Genomic DNA, 27,973 nt, shown 5'->3' on the forward strand with positions numbered 1-27,973 from the left:
AGAGTTGCATCTCCTTGCCTCCTCAATCCCAGGACCGGGGGTGGGGGGATGGTGGGGCCCAGGCCGACCCAGAGGGGTACTGGAGATACAGGAGCCACAGCATGCTCACCCCGAAGCAGGGATGTTCAGGGATGAGGTCACTGGCTTGGTGCTGGAATTCCATGCTCCCATCGTAGTCCAGCTCCACACTCAGCCTGCTCAGCAACAGGCACTGCTGGGTTGGGCCTCAGGCCCACTGGCCTGCCCCTCTGCCCATCAGGCCCCTAGCCAGTGTTTCCCTGCCTCACTTGCTAGCTTCTCCCTTCCATTTGTGCCCTGGCTCCCAGAACCCTGGCTGGTCCCCAGCAGGGTGTGGTGAGGGTGCTCCCCACAGGGGCCTGGGAAAGTGGGGCAGCCCAGTGGACTCACTGTGCGGGCCTCACGTGACCATGCAAGTCCAGTCTCAGGGGTCCCACAGCAAAGTCCTGCAGGCGCCGCCACCTCCCTGGATTCTCTCTGTCCACCTGCCAGGCCCAAGCCTGATCACTGGCAGCCCCTGGGCTGAGCCATTGTCGTCAGGTGCCATCTCAGAGAGAGCGACGGTGGTGTCTGGGACCCTGCCCCCCCCCTCGACCCCCAACCCCAGACCAGGAGGGCTTACCTCACTGTCCAAGCTCATGAAGCCCAGGGCATAGCCAGTGCACTCCACCTTGCTCAGGGTGTCAGGACTGAGGACCATGGGTGTGAAGGAGACGTAGATGGTGCTACTGCCCCCAGCAGGGACCACCTGGCACGGACAGGGCAGCCTCAGCACTGCCTCATGTACACTGGCAGGCCCGCCCGCCCACGTGCAGGCTCTGAGCCCAACTCACCACCTGCCTGGGGCTGACAGAGTACAGGTCATCAGAGGGCACCCCCTGGTGCTCCTGCAGAATGACCGAGATGATCTTCGGAGCCTTCCTGTTGCTGCCACTGCTGCTGCTCTCCGCCTGTCGCCAAGGAGGACCCGGGCTTATACAGATGCAGCTGGCCCACTGCCCGCCCCTCAGCACCTCACAGAGCGGCCAGCCCACCACCGCCCTCTGCTCACAGACAGGACAGCTTCGTGGCTGATGACGGACATGTCTGAGGGACAGGAGGATGAGGAGCATGAGGTGGTCTCCAGGCTCTCGGGGCATAGGGTCTCATTCCCAGCCTGGTCCCGCAATGGGAAGGGTGGCCCGTAGAACACCAGCAGGTCCACTAGCTGTTCCTCCCTGTCCTCGGGAACATAGGTGTCCCAGTCCAGGCGGATGTCTGGGGCAGGTGTGGGGAACAGGGCGAAGGAGAAGGAAAGGAGAAGATGAGCTCCCTAGACCTCCTCCCGGGGCTCCTCCGACAGAGGCTCCCCCCCGCGCGCGCGCGCACACACACACACACACACACACACACACACACGGTGTAGGGAGGCCTCTCCGCCTCTCCAGTATCACTGCTTTTTGTCAGCAGCTCTCATTTTTAAAAAAATCTTCACAGCCTTGTGCCATCTGGCTGTGTCATCTTTAGCCCTCCTGTCACTTTGCTGTTAGGAGACCCAGGTGTCGCCTCCAAGTCCAAACACAGGACTCCAGGTAATCCACTTTCTCTCGCTCTCCAGCCTCTCGCTGGGACCTCCAGTGATCCCGCCAACCTCTGTGCTCTGATGTCTTCCCCATCCTCCGTTAGCCCGTTGGGATTCACCTCCCTCCACAGCCAGGCTAGTCTCCGGGAGTCACGTGTCTTGCCGGGATCCTATCTCCTTCCACCTGCCTGGTAAAACCTAACTCCAGTTGAACTGAACATTCCTCTGGGAATCGCTGGAGACAATTCCCCAAGCTGTGCAGATTGCCACCACCATAAACCTGCCTCCAACTAGATGGGACACCGCGCCCACCTCCCGTTGTCCATCCCTGCATGTTCCTAGTCAGCCGTCCCTCCTAGCTTTGACCATGGCAATGTCAAGCCTTCCTTGCCCACCAGCGGCACCTCCATCTGCTCCCTCTTCTCCCAAAATTCCCAAGGCCAGAAATCTTTCAAGTTCTGTTCCAAGCCTACACATCTGCATGTATGCGGTCATCCCCTTTCCGCCTGCCTTCAATCCTGCCCCTCCTTCCTGGGGACCAGCCACACACAGTCTCCCCTCTCGCTGGTGTTATCAGACCCTCACCTCTCCTGACCATTTCCCAGGAGCACTTCAACCAGTCAGGTCTGCCCTGCCATGAGCAGTCCCGAACTAGAGGACCTCGTCCAGGGACCACTGTTTCTCTGCCGCTCAGGAAGCATCCACATGTCACCCATACTCCCCCCACCCCTTCCCCAGGGTCACCGACGACCCCCATATACCGAATCATCTGACGTCAAAGTAGAGGTAGAATGATGTGCTGCTCCACAGACTAAATCACAGAACTGAGGAAAGGTATGAGTCCGCTGACTTTTTCCATAAGAGACAGAGGCAGTCAGACTGAGTTTACAATCAATACAAACAAAACAATGCAGCTCTCTGCTCTAAAAAACAGAGGCATGGGTGCAAGGCAAATGCAATGAGAAGACATCAGGGTAACAATGTTAATACAAGGCCAGGCGAAAACTAAAGAAAGGAGCCACATGGAACATGGGCAGGTGCTAAAAGGCCTACTTTGTGAGGACAATCCAACACGCATGTGGTAGTCCCCTAATCTGGTGTCAATTTAAGGATTAAGAGTGTGGGAGTGGAGTCTAGGCTGTCAATCTGGAGATAGCCAATGAGACTTCTGTGGGCATGGCCTTCTCCTGAGAATTCTGGGAAATCTGGTACTTCGTTCTTGGAGTTGGGAGACATCTCTCTCTCTCTCTCTCTCTCTCTCTCTCTCTCTCTCTCTCTCTCTCTGCAGACTCCCTTGGAGACTCTCTACTGACAAAGCTCACTTCCTGCAAGACATCCCTGAGAAGAAACCACATGGACCTATCCTGATGCAACCCTGGGAACTGGAGTAGCCACATGGAGACCCCTGCCAGCGCTGAGATGCTTACATCACCACTGAATCCAAAATCTTTCTACCCACTGACCTGTGATTTTCCTGCATTCGGCATCATTGCATGTGTTTCATGAGTCTGAAAAGGACTTTATAGATTACTGTCAGACATATGGGCTAATATTGGATGTATGGACTTGATCTGGAATGGGCTGGGATGTTTTCTCAATGTTCAAGTGCTCTTGTATATATGAATGTGTTTCTCTAGTCTACCCAGACTGACACAACACATCAAACAGCAGAGAGGCGAAGAACATACATTGAAAGGGCTCAGAATGCAAGGAGAACCGGACGGGCATAGGAAGACAATGGCAGACACTGCAAGAAAGACACTCTCTTAAAAACGGCACAGATCTGGGAGTCAGGCGGCAGTAAAGACACAACGCAGCAGTCCTCCGCTTTGACGGAACATTAGACTCACCCAAGTACCCTTAAAAATGGCAAAGCCCAAGACCTGCCCAGAGAGACCGCACTCGGGTGGGCTTCCACAGGTCCCAGGATTCCTTCAGCTCCCCAGGTGACTCATGTATGATCTGGGCTGGCTCCCTCAGGCCTCCGTGATCTCCCTGGTGCCCACAATATGCTCCTCAGGCCAGGCTGGCTGAACCTTCCTCCTGAAATTAGTGGGAGCACCCCTGCCCACAAGACAGCCTGGCTTGGGTCTCTTCCACCCACTCTGCAATACTCTGGCCTTCAGACACATCAGGATGCCCAGCCCTCTGGCACCGTCCTCCTGTCCCCTTGGTAGGTAGCCCCAGCCCAGGGCATGTGGCATGTGGCTGAGGCACAGCTAAAGCAATGAGAAGGGGTCCCCTGAGGTGTCTGTCCCCATGCAAAGTGACCCCCAGTGAGAGTAAGGCATTGGACTCATCAACACTGGGAGGCCCAAGGTTGAGCAAGGGCAAGCCCTGTCCTGAAGGACTCTAGTAACTCTCTAGCAGCCTTGAGCTGCCTTGGACACTGTCCCCACCTTGGCCTTCAGGTGCCTCGATCAGTGACTCATGTATGATCTGGGCCACTTTGGACTCCTTGGTCTTATCCGTAGGTCAGCATGTCCCAACCCCTTCTTCCCGCCTGGCCCAGCTGCCACAAAGCACAGCCTGTGTGGAGAGCCCCGACTTATCTCGAGAGCATCTCACCACAGGGGCTGGAGTTATTCAGGCGAAGGATCCGGGTGACCGTGTCTCCTCCAGAGAGCTGGGTGCCAAACCTGAGGGTACGGAAACCAGGCTTAGCATGACCACAGCCAGGCACACCCTGCAGCTCGGGGTTCTTTGAGATGAGGACTGGGGGAGGGCAGACTCAGGAAGGTAGAAGGTATTTCCGGGGTCTGTTGCTTTTGCCCAAGTTACTGGGACCCGAGGCAGTACCTGGGAGTCAACTCTGGGCTACTCACTGCCATCAACCCCCACCCCACACTGTGCCACCTGTGCCGCTTCCAGAAACGGTGTGTGGGGACTATGGGTGTGGCCCTGACCTTTCTCCATACTGAACACTCATGACTTCTACCACTCCAAGCCCTCAGAGGTGTACAGACGGTGGGAGGGCTCTCTCCTTCAGGCTAGCCCTGACCTGGGGTCTTCATGCTGGTGGCCCCAAGCGGTGCCAGCCCAGCTGGAAAGCAACACACCTATGGGAGTGACCCAGGCTGGAGGGCAGAGGGAGCTCAGGCCAGAGAGTTTCAGGGAGCATTGGAGAACTGAGGGTGGGGCTGTGAACCAGGCACCTGATGATTGGCTCCTTGTAGCACCGGTCCATGGTGTAGTAGGTGGTCCTCAGGGAGCTGATGGGGCAGCCCACCACAGCCATGTGCACGTGGATGACCACTGGAGGCAGGTCTCCCACCTGCAGGTGCACACCAGCTCTTTGCCCGGATTCCCAACCCTCCTACTCCCTGCCCCCCCCCCAACTCTTCTTGCTAGCCCGGCCAAGGTCTCTGCCTCATGATCACAGCCAGCTGATGCCCACCCCAGATCCACAGATGGGGGATTCCTAGCTCCCAGCCCAGCTTTTCCTTTCCTTCTGGCCTGGCCCCACTCTTTGAACCAGCCCACAGCCTGCCGAGCTCCCCAGCTTGACCCTTGGCCGCCACCGATGGCCACCTCTACCAAATCTCTGTGTTTTCCCAATGGGAAGAATTTCTATTTCTCTCACAAAAAAAGTCACCAAAACTATTTTCCCCCTTAAATAAAGATTATGCTAATAATCTTGAATCCTTCCCAGCATTACTCAGTATTTACATTCCAGTATACAGCTGTCTAGACCAGAGCTTCCCAAAGCCGGTAAAACCAGCTGCTGAGGCCCACCGGGAGGATCCAAACCCAACGCCTTCAAATCCATTCTGACTCCTAACGGGGAGACCTGCCTCTGTGGGTGTCCCAGACTGTAGCCCTTTATGGGAGTAGAGAGCCGCCCCTTTTCCTGTGGAGGTTTCGCACTGCTGGCGGTGCCATTAGCCTCCCAGTGAGGAACCCACTCCGCTACAGTATAAACGTTTTTAATTGCCAGGGGGGCACTTGGTTAATTTTTTTTTTTCTAAAACAGGGGCAATAGGCGAAATAAAGTATGGGACTCTAGACTTTCTTTTGTGTAAGAAAAACCCAAACCCCAGCTCCCCGGCCCCCCGGGCTGCAGGCCCCTACCGTGCAGATGAGCTTGTCCCAGTACTCGCCCCACATGTTGGCACAGCCTGTGAGGCCAATGCTCAGCTGCTGGTGGGATCCCAGCATGCCATGGGAAACGCGGGGGAAGAAGGCGGCTCCTTTCCCGTGGGACAACATGCTCTCCATGAAGTCTGAGGGCGGGTTATGAGTGCAGACTCAGGCCTCGGTTGGGAATGAGGTGCAAACAAGCACTCAGGTGTTGGCATCACACTGTCACAGACAAGTCACCCCAGTCTTGCCTTGGTCGGGTGAAGTAGACCCTCATGCTGAGACCCCAGAACCCAGAGACTAGCGACTGTTTATGGGAGTAGAAAGGCCAGTCTTTCTCCCAAGTTGCTGCTGGTGGTTTCGAACTGCCGACCATGCAGATCACAGCCCAATGTGTAGCCACTATACCACCAGGGCTCCTCACAGGTGACCAGCTATCTCAAGTCAACAATGGGCCCTGTGCCCTAGCAGTGAAAGGGCTTTCTGTGGGACAGGGAGGCATCAGGAGAAGGGCCTTGGCTTTCTTGATTACCTTGACTTGAGAAGATGCATATGGCATCTCAGCTGACTGCGGCCTGACCCCCGCAGCACCTGCCTGGGGGTGGGGGGTGGGGGTGGCGCTCTTACCCAGCTGCTCACGCTTGGCCAGCTGCTCTCGAATCCGTGCGGTCTTTAGCAGTGCAGGGGCCATGTCATGGCTTTAGAAGACAGAGACGTAGGAACAGCATCAAGACATCCATGCCCTTCCCAAGCTTCCACCCTCTGCCCATGGCAACCAGCCTCAACCAGGTTCCCAGCTGAGGGAGGAGGCTCTCTCCTCCCTCCCAGGGAGAGCTGCTCTGACCTCTTCCTCACCTCCTTGTCTGGCCTAGCTTCCCCTGCACCCCTTCCAAATCCCCAAAGTCCCAGCCCCAGAACCCTGGGGATCCTCTCTCCCAAACCCCCAGGTTCTGTGCCTGGATGACCCCTGAATACAGCCTCTCCCCATCTCTGGTCTAGTCTTCTGAAACTGCCCCTTTCTAGTTTTGCCCACTGGCAGCTGTCCACCCTCGGGTGTACACTGTCATTGTGGAGAGTGGGCTTTTAGTTTAGAAACAGTTTGTGCACACCTTTCCCTTGTCCCCCACCCCCGCTCATGACAGTGACTTTTAATGCTGGGCTGCCCCCGCCTTAGATTTGGTGGTAAGGTGTCACGTAGCAGTGTGCTGGTCCATTTGCTCTCTAGGAAAAGAGCCTTCACTTGTTGATGTTGTAGATGCCATCAGTCAGTACCAACTCATAGTGGCTCTGGGCATAAGAGAAGGAAGCGCTGCCCAGTCCTGCCCGGCCTCACAGTTGTTCCTGACCTGGAGGCCACTGGTAGCTGGGTGCCGATGCATCCTGTGCCGCCCCTCTGCTCCACCTTAATTTTCAGCGTTGCCCCTTTCTGTGCTGTAAACACTCTGCCCGTAGCTGATCTTGATCGCACTGTTTGGCTATCTAGTAATCGGCTCTCCTAGCTGACTCCAGTGCGTGCGTGAGTGCGAGTGCGTGTGTGCATGAGTGCGTGTGTGCATGCATCCGTCTGCTTGTCTGGGTAAACGGTGCTCCCGGCCTCGCCTCTGCCCTTGACCACAGCAAGCAGTTTTGCCAATAGCTATTGTGCTCCGCTGCCTTGCCGGCACATGCCAGCCCAGGTACACTGTTAACCCAGGGGCTCACTCATTGCCACACAAATCCCTCCGCCCAGGGAAATCCCGCCACATCCATGGGCCCCCAACCCCCCAGGGATATCAGGAAGCCTGGCATCCCAGCAGGTTGGGCTGCAGAGAAAGGGTTGGCCAGCTGCCTCTCCCACATATCCACTCATTGCCTGGGAGGTGGGCCGCAGGAGCCATGGCTTCTCAGTGTGTCCCCACATCCACATGCAAAATCACATCCTCTTGCCCTTTCTGCCAACCTCACCCCAAGTCTGGGATGCCTCCCTCAGGAAGGAGGCAGGAGCCCTTACATGCTGGCCTTTTTGCTCATGCTGTTTTGGGAGTGCCCGAAGTACTCAAAATCAAGGGCAAAAGGGGTCTGGATCGGTGAATGATTGGTCAGGATGAGCTGGCAGTCCACGCGGGTTCTCAGCGGCACAGCTGAGCCAAAGTCCAGGCGGAGCTCCTCCAAATGGCTTGGGCCCTGCTCCGTGAGGAAGACACTGCCCCGGGACCCAGGGGGACTGTGTTACATGCCACCCTTACCCAGTCCTGTCACCTTGGGCAGGGGTGGGTGGGGTGGGGGAGCTGCCCAGGAGCCAGGCTTCATGCTCAGACCCCTCTTCCTTGAAGTACCACACCTCTCCTGACCACCCATACCCCTGTGGAAGCTCTCCCCAGCCAGGGGCAGCCCAGCCCATCTCCCGGCTGCTGGCTCTGTAGGGGAAGGTCCAAGTTCCCGTCATCTCCAGCCTGTCTGGACACCGTGTCCCCGAGTGTGTGGCGAAAGGCCAGAGGGAGGGGCTGGGGTGGATCCCAGCACGCGATGGCACTGGTCTCCTGTGGGGTCACCGCAACCCTCTGGCCCCAGCCCTCGGCCCGGGCTCACCTGCTCTCGGAGCCCTCCACAGAGACAGTGATGGTCACTTGAAGTCCCTGGGCCTTCCCCACAATGCCAAGGGCCAGTGGCTCCGCCATGCCTGACACATAGCAAGGGAGGGCCAGCTCAGTCAGCTCTTCCTACAAGAAAAGCCAGTCCCTTGGTCACGTGGTGATGTGGGAAGACCCCACAGGGAAGGCCCATGGCCGGGGCCTCAGCAGTGGGTAGCAGTGGCTGCGGGGTGGCTTTCGTCTCTCGTCAGGCCCATCCATCTCTGCAGTGAGTCACTGTCCACAGGCCCAGCCTGGGAGCTCAGCCCACAGCCCCTCCTGGCCTGGCCCTGGGAGGCCTTGACCCTTGCTCAGGGCTTATGGCTGAACTGGGGCTCCAGACATCTCCAGGCAGCAGGTTAAGATCCCCTCACCCCCACTCCCCAAAGTGGACTTCTGAAGAGTCAGTGCATTTATTTCTTTTAAACCTTTCTGTTTGCGTGTTTGGGTGAACGTTTACAAAGCCAATCAGTCCCCCAGTAGAACATTTATTCAAACTTGGTTTCGGGGTATTGGTTGAGTAAGTGCCCTTCCTACGTCTTTCTTGTGCTCCCCATTTCCATTTGTCCTTCATTCCTGCCCCTTCCTGCTCCCCAAACTCTACATCAAGGCCGTGCTCTCCTGGCCTCACCTGGCTGCATCTTCTGGGAGTGCGCATCCCTGCCGTTAGTGTTCGTCTCACAGGTCTACCTGTTGTCTGGCGGAAAGTTGACGCCTGCTGACAGCTTCAGTTCTGGGCTTGAGGGGTTTATCAGGGGCTCCACTCTTCTCTATCGGACTCGACTCTTGGATGATCTTGAATCTTGTTCTCCTTTTGTGTTCCTTCTGATTCTGTCTGGTCTCTTCTATTGTGGTCCTGCCCAGAGTGGGTCTGGTAGTGGGACTCGGGGCACCATCTAGCTCTTCTGGTCTCAGGTCGTAGGCCATCAGTCCTGTGGACCGGTCGCTTCCAGCTGCGCGTGTAATCTCATGAGGCTGCTAGAACTCAGCCTGGCAGTGCTTCTGTCGTTCTCGATGGGCATTGCGTCCCGCAGGTCAACCACAGGCCAGAAAGCATGGCCTCCCAGAGCCGCCTACCCCATGCTTCATGTCTTGGCCCTTCTGTGCATCACCTCAGAGCTTGGTCGGACTCAGCTGTGCAGGAAAGCCCACCCCCACCAGGTCTGCCCATGAAGAATGGGGTCCGGCTCTACAAGCCTCTCTCTGTGAGGAGGGGGTCGTATCCTCCGTCACCGTGATAAAAAGGGAGTCGGCAAAGGCACACAGACTGACTGTCCTGCTCTGGCAGCCTTCTCCTGGTCACTGTCGGGGAATGCTCTGTTTCTCCCGGGGAGGAGCTGGCCTCCCCCAGCAGCACTCAGTGCAGGGCCTGATCCAAGAGGCCCTTGTTCTCTGGCTCGCTGGGAAAGCTGGTCCCATCTGTGCCACAGAAAAAGGCCTGGTGAGGGCTGACGTTGCTGCCAAAGGCAGGGCCTGGACCATTGGTTTGGAGGCACATCCAGGCTACCTGCCCTGGTGTCTCCAGCGCAGGCCTGACAGGTTGTGCCCCAAATGCAGCAACCCCCCTCCCCATCCACGAGGACCAGGTGTGGGCCGGAGGGGGGCCCTCCCTGCATGCATGGTGCAGAAACCAGACAGGACACCCCACCAGGCCCTTGGTCCTCAATGCCGTGCTCACCTGGGTGTGGGCAGTCAGCTCCAAGGTGAGCCAGCGCTCCTCTCCGGGGCCTAGCGTGCCGCGCTTGGGTGAGATTGTTGCAGTGCAGAGGGCTGCTTGGTGCCCCAGGAGCTGGCAGACACATGGGTGGGTATATGGTCACATGCCGGACTCCTAGGATGAGCCCAGGGCCCAGAAAATGCTTCTCTGGGAGGTGGCACCCTGGGAGGGGGACTATGTCAGCAGGACCAATAGGGCTGGGCATTCGCTTCTGGGGGATCAACCATAGCTTCCTTCTACCCGTGGGCCTCACCCCCCTCAGGCGGGGGGGCTTCCTGGACTACGCAAGCAGCCCTAGGAGGCCCAGTTGATGGGGAGCAGGGGGAGCCTCGGAGGCACTCAGAACTTGTGCATGGCAGCCTGGAGGTCAGGGCCACTGCTAGGCTCCCAGCAGCTGACCAGTCACGGATTTCTCTGGCTGGGAGGGACGGGGGCGGGAACTGCCAAACACCATTGGTTGTTCCACAGAGGGGCCAAACTTTGAGAGGCACTATGAGGCAAGGGGCAGGCTAAGGATTTATTCTGAAGGACACCTGAGGGGGCGCATCGCTCACTAAATGGGACTTGTTGCTGGGGGCTGCAGGCATACTCACGTTCCCCCACTGGAACCGGGTGGGCAGAAGTGTCCCATTGATGAGGGTGACAGCTGCCTTTGTGGGCACATCCAGGTAGAGGGTGCTGAGCTGCACCTGGCTGCTCTGCAGGTACACATGGGGTGCCTGGACCTCAGCACACACTGGGAGGTAGCTGGAACACAAGAGCCCCTTGTCCAGATGGGGCCCACTTGGGGAGGCATGCTACAAAGACCCAAGTGAACCAAGTAGCTTGTATCTACAGGGAGGGTATGAGAAAAGGTTCTGGTCTTTAGATATATGGACTTGATCTGGACCAGGCTGGGATGTTTGTTTGATATGTAATTACTTCTTGATATAAAGCTCTCTTTTACATGTGAGTGTCCCTGGACTTGCTTCTCTAGGGTTCCCTTACCTCCAGGTCCCGTCTTCCACCTGCAGCTCCAGGACCGTCCGCAAGCTCTGGCAGAGCAAGGCCTCAAAGGTGATATGCACTTTGCACTCTCCCAGGGGATGCAGCTGACCGCTCGAGGGCTCAATGTCAAAGTGGGACTCCTGAGAGAGAGAATGGGGGTGGGGGGAGCACTTGGAGCTGTAGAGGACCTAGAGGCTGTTGGTGGTTGCCAAGCAGCCGCAGCTCCAGGCAGCCTCAGCTCTTCAAAGAGTCAGAAGGCCATGAGAAGATGACGTGGTGGAGCATCCAGTGGACTGAGTCTCAGGAGTGAGGGGTAAACACAGTCTCCCCAAGTTACAGCAGTGGACAGGCAGGTGGTGTCCTTTCACTGAGAGGGGAGGGGCCAGGGGCGGGGTCTCTAGGGGGAGGCTCAGCTGGGGATCAGGAGGGTGAGCCTTTGTGCCAGGCTGGGAAGGAGGGCAGTGCCTTCTGAGAGGTCTCTCATGAGATCATTTGCACCCTCTGGTCTCCTCACTCTGTCCCCCTAACCCACACCCACCATAGGCTCTGGTCTGAATTACTCCTCAGTCGCACAGACAGAGGGACAGGGGAAGGGACAAGGGCCCCCACCTGGGAGGGCCCCCTGCCCTGCCTCTGTGACAGCCCTTAGAGAAGGGTCCCAGGAGGGCATTGCAGGATGCAAAAAGGCTACACCCAGAGGGACCCATTGCAGGATGCAAAAAGGCTACACTCTGTTGCCTCCCTTCCCTGATATACTCAGTGAATACAAGGGTGGCCCCAGACAGAGGCCTGTCCACCTTGTGTCCTTGACCCACGGGCTTGGCATGTGGGCCAGGTCCACCCTCTGGCTCCCACTCTGCCAGCCTGAGCCCTGGCTCCAGGGCGTTAATGGTTTTTACCTTCCTGAGTTGGGAGGAAGGGTGGCCGGGACTTCACCGAGGGGGACTTCACCGAGGGCATTCATTGGCCCTGGAGCCCTGGGGTGCAGCTGTGATCCAGGGCTGGGGTTCAGCAGCTCGGTGCCTCCCGACTTAGAGCATCTAACAAGCCTCCACCCCAGCAGTAAGTACTCTCTGAGAGATCAGACTAGTGAGAGGGTTCCTCCCAGCCTCGGTTATGACATTGACATTCTGTAAGGTTAACAGGTATTTCAATGATAAAATGTCGATAACCTTCCCAGTGCAGGTAAAATACAGACTGGAAATCAGAAAGCCAGGCTCCGTTCTCATGCCACCACCCGTTAGCTGGGGGAGTCTGGGGCAACCTGTGTTCCTCTGGGTCTTTCCTCTGCCACATGAAGAGATTGGTTGAGGTCCGCGAGCTTCCACCTGTACTCTGAGAAGGCCCCGGGGCTTCCCCAGGAATGCCTGGGGCAAGGGATGGACAGTAGGGAGAGGCCAGAAAGGGCTGGGGGCACCTGAGCAGTTAGACTTCATTCTATATATGGGGCTTCTGTGTGTGAACAATCACGATACTGATAATGCCCTGGCCCTTACTCTGGTCCAAGCCCCAACCGCTGCCCCTGCCCCAGCCCCTGTTCCAGTCCCAGCCTCAGCCCCAACCCCTGCCCCTGCCTCAGCCCCTGCCCCTGCCTCAGCCCCAGTCCCTGCCCCAGTCCCAGCCCCTGCCCCAGCTCTTGCTCCTGCCCCAGTCCCAGCTCCTGTCCCAGTCCCAGCCTCAGCCCCAGTCCCAGTCCCAGCTCCTGCTCCTGCCCCTGCCCCAGCCCCTGCCTCAGTCCCAGCTCCAGTCCCAGGCCCAGTCCTAGCTCCAGTCCCAGCCCCTGCCCCAGCTCCTGCCCAGCCCCAGCCCCTGCCCCTGCTCCTGCCCCAGGCTTTGGTGGTGCTAGGATCCTCTCTAAGAAACCAGTAAACCTTGGGTCGGGGCCAGGAATGACTAAGTGCTACCTAAGAGACTTGGTCACGGCTCTCAGCAAAGGTGTTAGCGATTTGATGAGAAGGGGCCGGCCCTAGCATCTAAGTTCCAGAGTGCCCACAGAGGAGAGGAAGTCGGTAAGGAACACTGACTTCATGGGGCGGGGCGGACGGGGGAGGGGGTGTGGAGAAAGGAAGGTTACAAACACCATGTCTGTAGGCTCTGAAGGCCTTTCTCTGGCTTGGCAGGAAAAGTGAGTGGGTGAGCAAGTAGCACAGAGGCCTCTGCTGGAGGCAGTGAGAAGGAGGGTCTCGCTCGCCTAAGGGTCTCACCTGCATAGCGACAACATCTAACTGCTGGTAGTTAGGGACAGGCTGGAGGCACATTGACTTAAATGCAGAGCCATGTCAAATGAAGATAACACTTATTTCCCATGCACGTAGTAGGAGCTCTGGTCTGCGTAGTGTGAAGAATGTTGGGCTGCTAACGGCAAAGTCAGCAGTTCAAACCCACCAGCAGCAGCTCGGGAGGCAGATGAGGCTATCTGCTCTGGTCAAGAGGTGCAGTCTGGGAAGCCCTGGGGGCAGTTTGGCCCTGCCCTCCACGGTCACTGTGAGTCAGAACGGACCCCATGGCAGCAAGCTGCTGAGTCTGTTTACAGCGAAAGAAGAAACAGGAATAGTTGTGGAGGACGGAGGGAGAGGAGGAGGCAAACAGAGGGAGGGGGCTACATCAGCTAGTTCAGAGGAGAAGAAACCTAACTCAGTTTGCCTGCAAGCCCTTGTCTGGATACCACTGAAAGGCAGGCAGAAGCCCTGAGAGGGTGGGTACTTTGGGGTGAGCCTGGGAAAACTTGCTCCCTTTTCCCGAGGCAGGGAACTTGTCCTTGGGCTTGGCTGCAGCAGCCTTGGAAACTTCCTGCCCAGCGACACGTGGCCGCCCATTCTCCTTTTAACTCTACCTACTCCAACAGAGGGGAGACCCCTGTTCTAATGGTGGCACCAAGGACCACAGCAATAACAAAAGGTACAGGGTTCAGGTAGGAAGAACCCCCCCAAATAACTGCCTTCGTGAGGGTGGGGCGGGAGACACTACCAGGCAGAACACTTCCTGCCTCAAAGGTCTGAATTCGCCAGCACAAGTTCCGGTGGCCAGAGGACACAAGGCGACTGGCTGCCAGGTGCCAGCCAACGACTTACCAGCTCCTGCCTTTCTTCCAGGCAGCCGGTGCTCTCCATCATGCGCCACATGGCGGGCAGCTGGCTGACGTTCTGGATCTGGATGGAGTGTGAGACTTTCTGGCCCAGGCGGAGCAGACCGAGCTCCAGGGCGGAGATATCAAGAGCAAGTACAGGTCCCTAAGACATGCACAGGGGCCTGTCGCTGAGCCCCCCGGGAGTGGACTCAACGACCACCCAACCCCCCACTCCCCTTACTGGAAAGGCTGCGGCACCTTAAAGGCCGCCTCGATGTGCAGCACCACCGGCGAGGGCGAGTTTCTGATTTTGCACAGCAGGTCCTGGCTCGTGGCCCCCGGAGTACCCCCAGTGAAGTTCAACACAAAATCACCCACTTCGTTGGGCTCTGGGGGGAGAGGAGAGGAGAAAGTGTCCCTCTGGGGCGGGGCCCACATGTCCCAACTCCACTGTCTTTTTGTCCCCTCTGTCCCCACCGTCCTAGGGAAGACCCCCTCCCTCCAGGCTCACGGTACCGATGGTGCCAGCACAGGGTTCCACCTCAATGATGTGGCAGGCGCTGGTCTTCTCCCACATGTATCTGATGGGTGACTTGCTGTGGTTCCACATCTGAAAGACACACCGCAAGTCACACTGCCGGGGCACAACCTGTCTTTGCCAAATGCATGCCTGCCGCAGGGCTGGGCAACACAGGCTCCCTGCCCTGGACATTCCTGGCTGCTCACAGCCCACGAATGCTCTCAGTCCACCATGCAGGCCTTGCAGGCAGAGCTCTGGACGCCCCGGCCTGCCAAAGGGCCAGGAGCCCAGGCATGGCTCCACTGCCCTGCCTCACAGGATGCTGGGGAGCTGATGGAATAAGACAGACACACTGGGGCCCGGTGTCTGTGTGGATGAGACTGTGTGCAGGACCTCGGGGAGCAGCAGCCTCAGACCCCTTGCAGGGGCTTCCTTCCGGCACCCGGACCCCAGCTCAGCCCCACCCGGCCGGCGCGGACAACGACCCACCTTAAAGCCTTTCTTCACGTTGATGCCAACGTAGTTCTCGCCCGGGATGATGAGGGCGTACGGCTCTAAGAGCACCTTGAAAGGCTCCACCGAGCCCTTGACCTCCACTTCCAGCGCAATCACGTTCTCCTCCGCGCAGGGTGTCTCCCTCGGTCTCTGGGTGTCTGAACTGAACACAGCCCCCCTGAGCCGGGAGCCTGCAGCCCCTGGTCCCTGCACACTCCCAGCCCCGTGTGCCTCATTTTGAGTCTCCTTCTGAACTAGAAACTCTCTCCTGGCCCTAGGGACCTAAGGGGAGGAACACTGGTCACGACCCTGAGAAGGTAATACAACATGGTATCCGAGACAACCATCCAGCCTGGGGCTCAGGACAGGGGCACACCTCACACCCCCCGCTGTCTTGAGACCCCCGTTGCAGTGCCCTGGCCTGTGATCTCTGTGCAAGGCAGACGTGGACCCACCCTGATGCTTGCTTAGGATATGGAGAGGCCCACCACAGAGCAAAACAACCACCTTGGGCCCCAAGCCTGCCCCAAGCAGGGTGCCCACTCCAGGACGAGATGCCAGGGCAAAGCAGAAGTATAACAGCTCTCTAAGGCCCACTGAGGGTCAAATGACTTGTTCGTCCCTTCCCAGCACCTTCTCCAAAAGTGTCCCCATCGAGCCCCGTGCCTGCTCACCCTGTGGGGTTCGGTACGTGCTCTAGCAGCAGCTGGAGCACACTGTGACAAGTCCTGGGCTGCAAGACAAACACACAATGTCCTGAAGACGGGCACCTTCCAGCCAGGCTGCTCAGGCAGGCTGGGCCGGCAGGAATGCCTCTCCCCCCTGGCCTTGCCACCAGAAAAGCCTTCAAGAAAAAGTATGGCTTTCCTGCTCACCCTTCTCCCTGTTTCATCTAGATCTGGGGGTGGGGTGGGGGGAGGGGAGAAGCCCTCCAGGCTCACGGTCACCCCTTTGGAGGGCTTTCCATGCATTGGACACCCGACACCTGCCCGGAGCACCAAGGGCCAGACCTGCTCCTCTCAGCCCCACATCTGCCAATAGCCCCTGACCACATCCTGTGAAGCTGCACAGCTGGCCCCAAAGTAACCTCATAGGGAGAAAAGCTGAGGATGAATTCATGGTCACTGTGGGGGTTGAAGACCCCCTGCTGGGGCAGAATAGAGAAGGCGGTCTCCGTGTCAGGGTGGTACTTGATACTGTCCAGGCTGTAGGCTGCTCCCGGCATGAGCGGCTTCAGGTTGGGCCTCGTGATCTGCCAGTGGAAGGCCAGCTCCACGTGCCTGTGGGGGGAACCCCGAAAATGGGTCTAGTTCCAAAGCCGTGTCCCACGTCTGGCCTGAGCCTACTCTGAGAAGGAGCAGAAAGGACCCAGAAGAAGGCAGGACCTCTCTGAGAAGCTGTTCCTGGTGATAGAGGGCCAGAACCATCTTACCTGACCTCCCAGTGGCGGGAATACTACACTGCTGAGTCACTGGCCAGAGGAGACTACGGAGACCATTTGAAATGGGGCCAGTGTGATGGGGAATCGCATTTGTTATTCTATTTTAACAGTTTAAATGTAAATACGAGGGGGTACCCACCAAAAAAAGGAATTTTTTTAACTTCAAAGCTATGTATTGAATTTTGTTTTTACAAAAACAATCTTATTACCTTCAAAGTACTCTCCGTTACACTTAATATATTTGTCAAATCTGCAATTCCATTCTTGGAAACATTTTTCGAAAGCATCTGTTTGGATGGCTGACAGCACCTCCCTTGTTTTTCTTCACTTCTTTTTTTTATTATCCTGTAAGTCTTTTTTCCCCCTTTACCTCTTATACATCGTCAAATCGCTGTCCTTTCATGTCCCTCTTCACTCGTGGAAACAAAAAGAAGTCACACAGAGCGAGGTCAGGTAAGTCAGGTGCATCAGGCAAGAGAGGAATGCTGCTTTTTGCCAAAAACTGGTGCACTGAGATGACTGTATGAGCAGGTGCATTGTCATGGTGGCAAAAACCCCTTCTGCCACAAATCAGGGCTTTTTTTGTCACACGGTGTTACTCACTCAATCTTTTCGAACCTCTAAATAGAAAGCTTGATTAACAGTCTGACCTAGTGGAACAAACTGCAAATGCACTACCAGTCAACATTTCCATCTCTTTGGGAAATTGAAGGACATCTAGAACAAGGTTTTCATCAGCCAAAATTTCACCTTTTTCTTGAAACAAGAAAACCCCTTCAGATTTTCCCATAGTGCTGTCCTTGTGAGCTGTGTGCAACATCACAACAGTTTCTGGGCATTTTTCCTGGGCAGGAAAAAAAATTTCACAGCTGTATGCTGTTCTCTGAAATTGGCCATCACAAAAGACAAGGTTTGAGCAAAACTGCTTTTACAAAATAATTCACTGTGACCAGAAAGAACCTTCCCAGGGAACACCACTGGGTGCACTAGCTCAGAGTTGCTGGGTGTCTACCTAGCAAAAAAAAATGTGTACTACAAAAGCTCCGCTCCGCCCAGCGCAATTCCGGTTTGGGCGGGTTCCCCCTTGTATCAGATGACCAGATTTTGACATTGGTAAAGCGGGACACCATTGATAAAATTCATATCCTGGCGAAATAACCACATGGCAATCGAAACCATATACCCTAGCTTGTCATGAATTCTTTCCAAAAATCGGGATTTTTTTAAAAACGCTGCTGGACACGAAAAAAATTGTTAAAAATCGGGACTGTCCAGCCAAAAGCGGGATGGTCTGGTCACCTGACCCTTGTAGCCACAGAAGGCTGGTGGCTATTCTATCGGTGAACACTTTAGATTCTTCCACTCTTTGCCAAGACTCCAACCTTGCCCTTGGGAAGACCCTCCCTACTCACTGGGAACTAGGGGCTGGTGAGGCAGGGATTGGGGTCACTCACGTAATATTTCTAATGAGCAGCTTTCTCTTAGTGGTAGACTGAAGGTTTTCAGGCTCAAAGCGTATGAAATGCTGGGCTGTTAAGTCTGTCAGCTCTCCGGGTTCTGGTTCACTTTTACTGCCAGAAACATAGATTAGCTCCAAAGCAGCCAGCTGCCCAGTTCCTGACAAGAGAGGGCAGTGATGCTCAGGATGGGGGACATGGGACAAGCGCCGAGTGCTGAAGTCAGGACACTGTGGTCGCAGACCCCAAGTCACCAGCCACACAACAGCGCTCCGCTGACCTCCCCAGAAATTTCTCCCATCAGCGTCCCCAGAGGCGTACACAAGAGTGCGTGTCGTTCATACCACCGCAGACATGGATGCACATGCATGCCCACATCTTGGTGGACCCAAAGGAGGCCATTTCAAGAATCTAACACCCAGCAGGTACGCAATGCTTCCCAAATGCAAGGGGGGTAAATGGGTAGGTGGAAGGGAGAGGAGGGAAAGAAAGAACAGGAGCACAGGAATCTTCAGGAAATTCAGCCGAACGCTCCTTCTAACCCTCCAGAAAGCAAGAGGGGCCTCTGGTTGTTTCTCTCCACGACGATCCACGGCCACAGACTTCCCTCTGACTCACAGCCCCGCTCTAGGGAGGCCAAAGCACAACTGCTCCTTAAGGCTTCCCAGGCTGTCAATCCCCACGGGATCAGACAGCCATCTCTCACCCTCACAGGGCCGCGGCTGGGCGAGAATGGCCCACCTTGCAGCTAGTAGCTCGACCTTAACCCAGGGCCCCTTGTTTATGTGCAAAGTCATTGGCAATTCCCTTATAAAGAGCCAGGAAGGCTTCAGTGAACCACTGGACAGTCTTCCCCAGGGCTCTGGTTCTCAGGAGAGATCTCTGTGGGGACTGGCTTGGAGGTGGGTCTCTATGAAGGGGGCTTCCCCATACCCCCTCAGTGTGCTCCCAGACAGAGGGCAGCTGAGCCTCCCTGGAGCAGGGAGGGGAGGTGGGAAGCAGGGATGGCCGCTCTAGGTCTGCCCCTGAAAAGGCACACAAGCTCACCTACGGTCACCACCTCCTGGATCTGGCAGTTGTCACACACGATGATGAAGGTCTGCTCTGCCCTTTCTAGGCTCCTTGGGAGGAACAGAACCTGGGGAGAGAGGCACACTATTAGCGGGCCCCCACCTCCACCTCTGCTCTTCTCAGACACACCATTCACCCACACCCCCTTCCATACACCAAAGGGAAGGGGCGAGGAGTTCCAACTGGCCCCCCATCAATGTGGGGAGCATGTTGAAAGGATACGGAGAAGAGGTGCACAGAAAAGGAAATAAAAACAGCCCTGAAACAAAGGGCAGTATGTTCGACTTCATTCATCATAAAAGACATGGCCATAAAAACCAGCCAGGAGAATCACTGGTCACTTTCCATGGAGGGACAGAGCATTTTGGCCCTTGTATCAGATTATGAGAGGGCAGATCCAGGACCAGCAAGTCTCCTTTAAGGACTGTACCCCAAGGCAGACTCACACGAGGACTGGGAGAGGTATCCATAAGCTAATCAATGGCAGAGCCAAATATCCGACAAACTGTGCCCACCAGGCGGGAACTGCTGAACAGAGCTACAGTCCAGGCACAGAGGGGGATACTCTGCAGGTGTGAAAAGTTTGAAAAAAGAAGATATGCACGAGTTTTGAGTTATCATGTTAAGTGAAAACGTGTGATGCAGAACAGAGTATAGAGAGGGGGGTGGGGGGAAATCCATGAACAACTCGCCAAGCCCAGCCCAGAAGTGCACTTGCCACCTGTTAAGGCGGTGGCCTCTCCTCTCGGGAGAGGCTGGGGTGACGGGGAGCATTGCATTGCTGACCTGCTTGCATCTTTGGAATGTTTACTCATGAGGACCAAATCCTCACCGGGGAAGATGAGTGTTTAAAACAAGTAAGCCCACAGACACAACATTAACCAGCATGCAAAAGGAATGTATGGGAGTAAGTCTCCCTCCCTAACCCCTACCCCCTACTCTTCCCCAAAGAGACCAGCTGCCACCCTCTTCCTCCCCTTGGAGATCACAGGAGGGTGGGACAGGGGTACGGGGAGTCCTGGCTTGGCCAGGGGATGCCAGTCTTCAACTTCCTTACAGTCACGGCAGGGCTCTGACAAGGGTGGCTGAGCTGCCTCCAGGGGAAGAGTGCCGGCCTGTGTGCGGACCCTGCCAAAGCGGTCTGGCCCTCAGCAGCAGCCGAGCGAGGATGGTGTAAGGCCCACCAGGGGCCTGAGGCGGCTGAGTGCCAGCCCTGAGAGCCAAGGCCTCCAGAGCTCCAGGGCTCCAGACTGAGGTTCCGGCAGGCACAGGAAACAGAAAAGGCCTGAAGCCAAAGCCAAATGCAAGGCCATACGCAGCGCTGGAATCAACCGGATGGTGGTGTGTTTGGTCCTCTGCCACCCTGGCTGACAAGCTTCGCTGCACCTCACCAGCACCTGGGGACTTTCAAACTGCTCGTGCCCCGGCCACACCACAGAGCAAGCAGCTCTGTGCCTCAGGCCTGGGACTCGGGCATCAGTGTTTGCAAACCTCTCAGGGGACCCCAATGTGCTCCTCAGCATGAGACTCGGGGGCTCGTGGATTTCATGGCCTGAGAACACAGTGCCATGCAAACCCACTCCCAGAAGCCCCGCCGATTTCACTCCCGGATGTTGGGAGCCAAACAGGCTAGTGAGGCAAGCCACACATGAGTGAGTAGCCCCACACGCAGCCCCATGCTCACTCAGCTGCTGCTGAGGCTAGGCCACTTCTGCAGGGTCCACTCGGCACCCAGCCAGGGAGTTGGAGAGGGTGAAGGAGTGGGGCCAGAGGGACAGGCAGGCACTGGCATTTCTCAGGCACTTCTGAGGGTGAGCAGTATGGCGGGTCAGAGCAAACACTGAACAGGACACTTGGAGAGTCCGAGGGTCAGAACCTGTGGAATAAGGCTGAAGGAAGACAGGGCCCACCGACCACAGAAACTGAGGAGGCAATAGCAAAGGGAGGACCCCGTCACCCGCATCACCCAGGTACTAGACAGGGACTGGTGGGGTGGCGGCCAGTCCATGAGAGGCTGTACGATCCAGGAAAGACCTGATGTTGACAGAGGTCTGCTAAGGTGTGGTCAGGTGAGGCTCAGGGAGGATGGGGATGCCGGGGCGGGAGGCCCTGAGACAGCCAGATGACATCGCCCCACAGAATACAAGAGCATGCTCGTCCCTAGACCCTTCTGAGGCTGGGGTGGCTGGGGAGCAGACAGTGGGTCTTGAGCACCCAGGGAGGGAAGTGAAATCATGTGAGCCTTTGATGAAATCGCCCTGACGAATCAAAGGCAAAGACCATGTACCCAGTTGGCATCTAATGACCTACCTCCACTAGGACGGCCTGCCCTGGGGCCAGCTCAAACACTGAAGGCAGGACTCCAAAGGGAGGCTGCTCAACGAAGCCACTGGTGGCCACGGCCTGAAGGAAAAGCAAAGCGTCACATGGTGCTGGGGGAGCCATTGAGAAACTGCAAAGTTCCCTGGGAACACTCCTCCTGCAGCGTGAAGGATCTGAATGGTCCGCCCGTCCTAGGCTAATGGAGGGAACCAGAGCTGGCTCACTCAGCGAGCGCTTACGCAGCCTGCGCTGTGCACCAGGCACCGGTGAGTTCGGAATTATAGAAACGAAAAACCAAATTCATGGCCATCGACTCATTGTGACCCTCTAGGACAGGTGTAGACCTGGCCCTGTGGGTTTCTGAGACTTTACAGGAGGCGAACTCCCGTCTCTCTCCTGAGGAGCAGCTGGTGGTTTTGAACTGCGGGCCTGGCAGTTGGTTAGCAGCCCCACGTGTGCCCACATGGCAGTCACAGAGCGTCTGGACAACAGAGACTGCCGGGAGGAGGGAAGCAGAATACCGTGGATGCGGTCTCAGTCAAAGAGGAGTGAGAGAAGGCCTCTCAGAGGGGGTGGGCTGAGCGGTCCCCCTCGGGACCCTTTCCCTCCTGCTGCACCTGTATTAATCAAACCCCATCCTGATGCTCTGCCAGGCAAGTGGATTCCAGTGCATGCAGGAGCGGGAAGAGCTGCCCCTGTGGGTAGGAAGCTTCAACCTTCTCCTGAGGAGAGGCTGGGGGTTTTGAACTGCAGGCTGTATGGTCAGCAGCCCAGCACATAGGCCTAGCTGTAAGCGCCTGAGTCATAAGGTCCACTGCCACCTGGTTGGCAAAGCTGCATCCCTGGGACCTTCGCAAGAAGCCACCTGGCATGCCAGGGCCACCAACCCATAAACGAGTGACATCTATTTTGTGGACCGTGCAGCCCTCTGGATGAGATGAGCACAGAGAAATGTCTCTCCTGGCAGGAGAGCCGTGATGTGAGCCTGAGGAGAAGCAGGTTGGTGCTGGGCTGCTGCAGGGAGCGGTGGAGCGAGCAGGGTCCTGGCGGGAGTGGGCAGGCCCCGCCTCCAGCCGCAGCCAACCCTGACCACAAGTGCCACGTCTCCTCGCTGCTCAGAGACGGAAGCACAGATTCCTATGTGAAGCCGCCCTAGTGGCAAATGTTGGCTCAAAACCCGGCATTTGCCACTGTGAACGCATAAATACACCAGCAGAAGGCAGCCCCGCAGAGCTTCGGATTTGTGGCCTCGTATATACTTGAGCATTTGCTACAGTGACGCTGACAGAGGACTGAACACAGGGACACTGGGCTGGCCTCTAACGATGCACAGAGGTGACACAGCTTGGCCAAGGCCTGACCTGCCACCCTACTCTCCATATGCATGCGTTCCTGGGAGGTTATGAAATCCTGTTTTCTGGGTATTTCCAACCTTAGGCATTTTCTAGCAAGCCCCTCGCCCGGGGGTTCTCCCCTTTGGAGGATCCCTCTTTTCCCAGGTAGATGCTCCACAGTCACTCACCCTGAAACTTGGCGGTGGCCAGTACTTCTTGGGCATGATGCAGAACTTGCCGGCGCTGAAGCCCACATTTTTGCAGATGAATCTGGTTACCTTCATTCCCCCGAGGAGACAGTAACCACAGTCCAACACTTGAGGCACTGCAGCCACCGGAAGGGATGCGAACAAGAAACAGCATGTCAGCTGGAACAGCCAGAGCTGGAGGATGCCTTCCACTACCCGGAGCAGATGGGTCACAAGGGGACATGCTCTGACCCTTGGGCCAGGTGGTAGGCAGCTCCCTGGGACTCTAGCCACTCCTGACTAGAACCACAGCCATCAGCACCCACTGAATACTCATGCCTCATTCAGACCAGACAGCACGGCAGCCAGGGGGTTGGGGCAGATGGAGGGCGTCGGGGTTACAACTTCTGGCCCGTGCTGGTCTGAAACCACTGGTAACTCGAGAGAACCCACTGAAAGCCAGCTTTCCAAAGGAAGTGCGGCCCTACAGGACTGTCGTTGGCTAAGGAGGAGGGTGCCCACACCCTCCTTCCTCGCCCCCGGGTGGCACAGGCTCGCTCAGCAGCGGCTCTCCAGTCAGCAACACTCCTGTTGGGAGCAGTCAGGCCACTGGCCTCCTCCTCTGCCACCAGTAACTCAAAGTCAATCTCTCTGAGAAAACCAGCTGCCAGGAGGGTCCCTGGAAGGTTGCTTTTCAGCACCCAGAAGCCCCCAACCCAAGATAAGCAAGCCATAAGCTGTTACAAGAGGCCACTGAGCAGCAGGCAGCCCCCATGGGGCCTCTCCACACCCTCTCGGGCTCCCTGGGAGGGAGAGAACATACTCACAGGTCAGCATTGGAGGCGGCCTCCGGGCCTGCAGGGGGATCAGGAGTGTGTGGGTTGACTGGGTCTCTACTAAAATAAAATCGTCAAAATCCCCAAGGCAGTCGGGGAAGAACTGGACAATGAACTGGCAGGTCATTCCAGGAGCCACCATTCCGCCTTTGCCCGGGTACATCCCTGTGCATGACAAGAGCCATTGGTGATCAAGAGATCAGGACCCGGGCTCAACTGCTTCGGAGAACAGCCAGAGGCCTGGAGCCCAGAGCGACTGGATGAGCAAATGCCTCCAGTGCAAGGCCAGGCGGATGGCAGAACATCAGGGGCATGCCAGGGGAATGGGCTGCCAGGGCAGAGGTTCCAGACAGAGATGTCAGATGGAATGGGTCAGTGGGATTGTGAGGCCTAGAGCTCAGTTTATGGGAAGCAGAGAGTCGGTGAGATTTCTGAGCAGGGCTGACATGACCAGAGCTGTTCCTGAGAAAACACTAATGTAGCATGGAAGCAAGAAAGTAGGCTCGCTCGGGGCTGTTTTAGTGCTCTGAATGAGGAATGAGAAGGGCCCAGCTCCGAGCAGTGACAGGGGAGGCCTGTGCAGAAGCAGGGTTGGCAGAACCAGTGCCCGGATGGAGGTGGTCAAGAGAAAGCTGTCAAGACTAAGCTTTGCAGCTCGGGGCCCAAGAAGGGTGCTTAAGGGCTCACCGGGACAAGCAAACTGGCTGCTGGGTGTACATGGAAGAACCCCATCACTACCACCCGTAGTGGCTGCCTGGGGAAATGTGGGCCTGAGCTCAGGACACAGGTGTGCGGCTGTGATAGGTGGGCTAAGGGGGTTGGGAAGGGAGAGAGAGCCCATCAAGGAACTTGGATGCCCTCCAGTCAGCCACTACTCGGAACTCACCCAATCCCAGGGCAAAGTGTGGCGTGGAGGGGGGAAGGACTCGCAGGTAGCGGCTGGTTGCCGTGGTATTCTGCAGAGCAATCACCATCTGTTCAAAGGTAAAAGGTTTAGATAGAGATCTGTACAGATAGAATGATAGGATGTCTGCGCCGGCTTTGGACATAAAGGAAACGAACTTGGCCATAACTTGATACTCGTTGAAGGTGGGCAGTGGGGATCTAGTGTGTTTGTCTGCTCTCATTGTGTGTGATGGTTCCACAGTAGCAGGTGTAAAATATGGAGGGGGAAATGAAGGTAAGCACAGAACAGACTTGGCACAGCAGACTCCATTTTGAGTCCTGCACCTCCATCTTAGCTCTCAAGACTGACCCCTAACCGACTCCCCTCTCCTGCTCAACTCCTAATTCCTGGAACCAGTTCGTCCCAAAGCCAGAATGTTTTCTGAAGATATGTTTATGCCACCCGTCCCTGACATATAGATAAGATTAACGACCTTTTCCCTTCTGAAGCACCTGTGTGCGCAGATCCTCCCCAGCTTTGATCCTCCCCAGCTGTGCCTGCCAGCAGTGGGCATAAAAACACTGCCAGGATTTTTTCCTGGTGCGGCTTCAATAGCTCAATACCCTGAACCCGCCCACAAGCTTCTCAATAAAGCCTGCTTCTAAAACTTTGTTAGTTGGGTCTTTGATTCTGTTTTCGTGTCCAAATAAACCTTATATTTTGGTGCCGAAACCCGAAATAGGTGTGTGGCTCCCCGCTCCTTTGGGGGTCCCCTGGGAGCCCCCTATCTCCCCCAAATCTTCAGGACCTTTAGGCTCAGCGCTTTCCTTCAGCACTTGGGCGCATTCAGAACCAGTCTACAGCTGCCCTGGTGAGTCTCAGTCTCTCTCTCTCTCTCTCTCTCTCTCTCTCTCTCTCTCTCTCTCTCTCTCTCCCTCCCTCCCTCCCTCCCTCCCTCCCTCTGGGCTTGGTTTCGGTTTTTGAGCTCCGCCGGAGTCTCCCCACCGGAAACGCGGCCGCGCTGGGAATTCTGTTGGCTCCAGGGGCCTTGGGGAGTGATTGATCTTGATACGTCTTACCAATCGCTCCCCACCGTCCTTCACTGCCGTCCCAGCCAGGACTCACTTGGGGATGCCTGGGTGCCTCCTGCCTGGTCCTGCTCACCCAGAAACCGAAACCTCTCCCTCTGTCCGTGTGGCCTTTTGCCTATTGCACTGGCATTCATTTCCTAACAGTCCTACCGCTGACGGGACTGTTGGCAATAGGCCTCGTGGCAGCTGCCCTCTCAGACTGGACTAACTCTCAGAGGGCTAGCCTAGGGCTGTTTTACCTGGCTATGGGCTTCCTATTCACACCTCTGCAGTGTCTGTAAGTTGAATCTCTTTGTCTTCTCCTCCCTCTTACTCTCACCATGGGCGCCGGGCAGTCCAAAATTGACCCATTGACTCCACTGGGCTGGCTCTTAAAAAAACTTCTCCAGCCTGGGGTATACTCAGACCATGCGAAAGAAAAAACTTGTTTTTCTCTCCCAAATTGCCTGGCCCCAGTACCAGCTTAACAACCAGTCACATTGGCCTCCTCTGACTGGCACTTTTGATTTCAACGTTCTACAGGACCTGGACAATTTCTGCAGGAGGACTGGTAAGGATTCTGAAGTCCCCTGTGTGCAGGCTTTTTGGGACTTGCCTTCCCGTCCTGACCTCTATAACCATTGTTCCACCCGCCAAATACTGTTAGCATAATCCCCTCAGCGGAAGGAACCTGTCATTCAAACCCCTGAAGAGCCAGCCGAGCTCCTCAGTGTGCTGCTCCCGCCGCCCTATCAGTCTCCCACTCCCGCTGCGCCGTCAGATCACCCGCCCGATAGCTCTCCCCTGTCCTCACTGGTTGCCTCTTATACCTGCTCCCACAACCCTCCCACTGCCCTTTGTCTGTTAAGAGAGGTTGCAGGCATGGAGGGACTTGTTCAAGTCCACGTCCCTTTTTCCTTACAGGACCTGTCACAGATAGAGACCCTCCTGGGCTCAATCTCGGCAGACTCCTCTAAGTTTATTAAAGAATTTACCTACATTTCCCAAATGTATGATTTAACCTGGCATGACACCCAAGTGATCCTTGCTTCCACCCTCACCTTTGAGGAACATGCGCGGGTATCCAATGCAGGCCGCCAGCTAGCAGACAAAGACCACGCTATCAACCCAAATGTCCCCTTGGGGGCGCATGCCCATCCCAATAGAGGACCCCGGTTGGAATTACCAGCCCGGCCAGGGGTCTGGCCTTCCTCATAGAAACCTCATGCTCAGGTACCTCATTCAAGGTCTGGAAACAGTCTCCAACAAGGTTGTCAACTATGACAAACTAAGAGAAGTTACCCAAAAGGCAGATGAGAACCCTGCTCCTGTTCTTAACCGCCTCCAGGAGGCACTCACAAAGTACACTCATTTAGACCCAGGGTCTAAGAGCGGGACTTCTATCTTAACCTCTCACTTCATCTCTCAGTCAGCCCCTGACATCAGATAGAAGCTTAAAAAGGCTGAGGAGGGCCCTGAACCCCCTATATAGGATCTGGTAAAAATGGCATTTAAAGTTTTCAATGCTCGGGAGGAGACGGCTGAGGCCACTCGCCAGGCGAGGGTCCAACAGATAGTTAGCCTCCACCCCCAAGCCCTGGTAGCAAGTCCTAAGGCCGGCAGGTAATCCTGTCCATCGCCATGCTCCCCAGGGGAGCCAGCGCCTACCGCCAGGAGCCTGCTTCCAATGTGGTCGGGCCGGCCACTGGGCAAAAGTTTGCCCTAATCCCAAGCCTCCTACCAAGCCCTGCCCACAGTGGAAACAACCGGGCCACTGGAAGTCGGACTGCCTGACCCTGGCTCTGCCCCCGGCAACACAAAGCTGAGGCACCGAGATCCAGGAAACTCCAGGCACAGAGTTACAAGGTATGGAGCTGCTAGGGTTCATGGACTGAATAGGCCCTGGCTCCTCGACTCCAGGAACCCTTGCCAAGCCCAGGGTCGTGCTCCAGGTAGCGGGCTACCTTCTCCATTTCACCCTCTCACTCGGGCCCTACTTCCCCTTCCCAGGTCTCGCTTATGGGAATAGATGGGCCCCCCTTCACTCTGCAGAAAACAAAACCTCTCTTTTGCCAATTTAATCAACTCCCATTTTCTCACTCCATTTTAGTTATCCCCTCGTGCCCTGTTCCGTTGCTGGGAAGGGATATTTTAACCAAGTTACATGCTACTATCTCCTCCAGCAACACTCTCCCCTTTATCGCCCTCGTAAGTCAGGCCACCTCCACAACCTCATCCCCGCCCCTAGTTTCCAATTTCAAAAACCCATTGACTAGGCCTAAGGTTTCTTTTATTGCAAACAAAACTGGAATTG

The 27,973-nt window shown here is 56.3% G+C and overlaps 1 protein-coding gene across 2 annotated transcripts in view; it reads right to left on the bottom strand.

Annotated features, from left to right (window-relative positions):
- Nucleotides 1–27,973, bottom strand: part of DLEC1 (DLEC1 cilia and flagella associated protein) — a 60,769-nt gene that overhangs the window by 3,155 nt on the left and 29,641 nt on the right. For both annotated transcript variants that reach the window (XM_075547043.1, XM_075547044.1), the window contains exons 7-32: nucleotides 24,590–24,677; nucleotides 23,695–23,868; nucleotides 22,868–23,004; nucleotides 21,334–21,426; nucleotides 19,000–19,090; nucleotides 17,950–18,112; nucleotides 16,142–16,334; nucleotides 15,729–15,787; nucleotides 15,049–15,217; nucleotides 14,556–14,649; nucleotides 14,298–14,428; nucleotides 14,044–14,202; nucleotides 10,973–11,112; nucleotides 10,579–10,732; nucleotides 9,947–10,057; nucleotides 8,228–8,358; nucleotides 7,650–7,841; nucleotides 6,287–6,357; nucleotides 5,651–5,802; nucleotides 4,735–4,853; nucleotides 4,148–4,218; nucleotides 1,070–1,275; nucleotides 852–968; nucleotides 641–766; nucleotides 409–503; nucleotides 110–194 (exon numbers count right to left, since the gene is read on the bottom strand). In XM_075547043.1, coding sequence (XP_075403158.1) covers nucleotides 110–194; nucleotides 409–503; nucleotides 641–766; nucleotides 852–968; nucleotides 1,070–1,275; nucleotides 4,148–4,218; nucleotides 4,735–4,853; nucleotides 5,651–5,802; nucleotides 6,287–6,357; nucleotides 7,650–7,841; nucleotides 8,228–8,358; nucleotides 9,947–10,057; nucleotides 10,579–10,732; nucleotides 10,973–11,112; nucleotides 14,044–14,202; nucleotides 14,298–14,428; nucleotides 14,556–14,649; nucleotides 15,049–15,217; nucleotides 15,729–15,787; nucleotides 16,142–16,334; nucleotides 17,950–18,112; nucleotides 19,000–19,090; nucleotides 21,334–21,426; nucleotides 22,868–23,004; nucleotides 23,695–23,868; nucleotides 24,590–24,677 — 3,321 coding nt within the window. The remainder of the gene's footprint in view (nucleotides 1–109; nucleotides 195–408; nucleotides 504–640; nucleotides 767–851; nucleotides 969–1,069; nucleotides 1,276–4,147; nucleotides 4,219–4,734; nucleotides 4,854–5,650; nucleotides 5,803–6,286; nucleotides 6,358–7,649; nucleotides 7,842–8,227; nucleotides 8,359–9,946; nucleotides 10,058–10,578; nucleotides 10,733–10,972; nucleotides 11,113–14,043; nucleotides 14,203–14,297; nucleotides 14,429–14,555; nucleotides 14,650–15,048; nucleotides 15,218–15,728; nucleotides 15,788–16,141; nucleotides 16,335–17,949; nucleotides 18,113–18,999; nucleotides 19,091–21,333; nucleotides 21,427–22,867; nucleotides 23,005–23,694; nucleotides 23,869–24,589; nucleotides 24,678–27,973) is intronic.

Source organism: Tenrec ecaudatus, chromosome 4 (genome assembly GCF_050624435.1).
Source record: "Tenrec ecaudatus isolate mTenEca1 chromosome 4, mTenEca1.hap1, whole genome shotgun sequence".
NCBI lineage: Eukaryota > Metazoa > Chordata > Mammalia > Afrosoricida > Tenrecidae > Tenrec > Tenrec ecaudatus.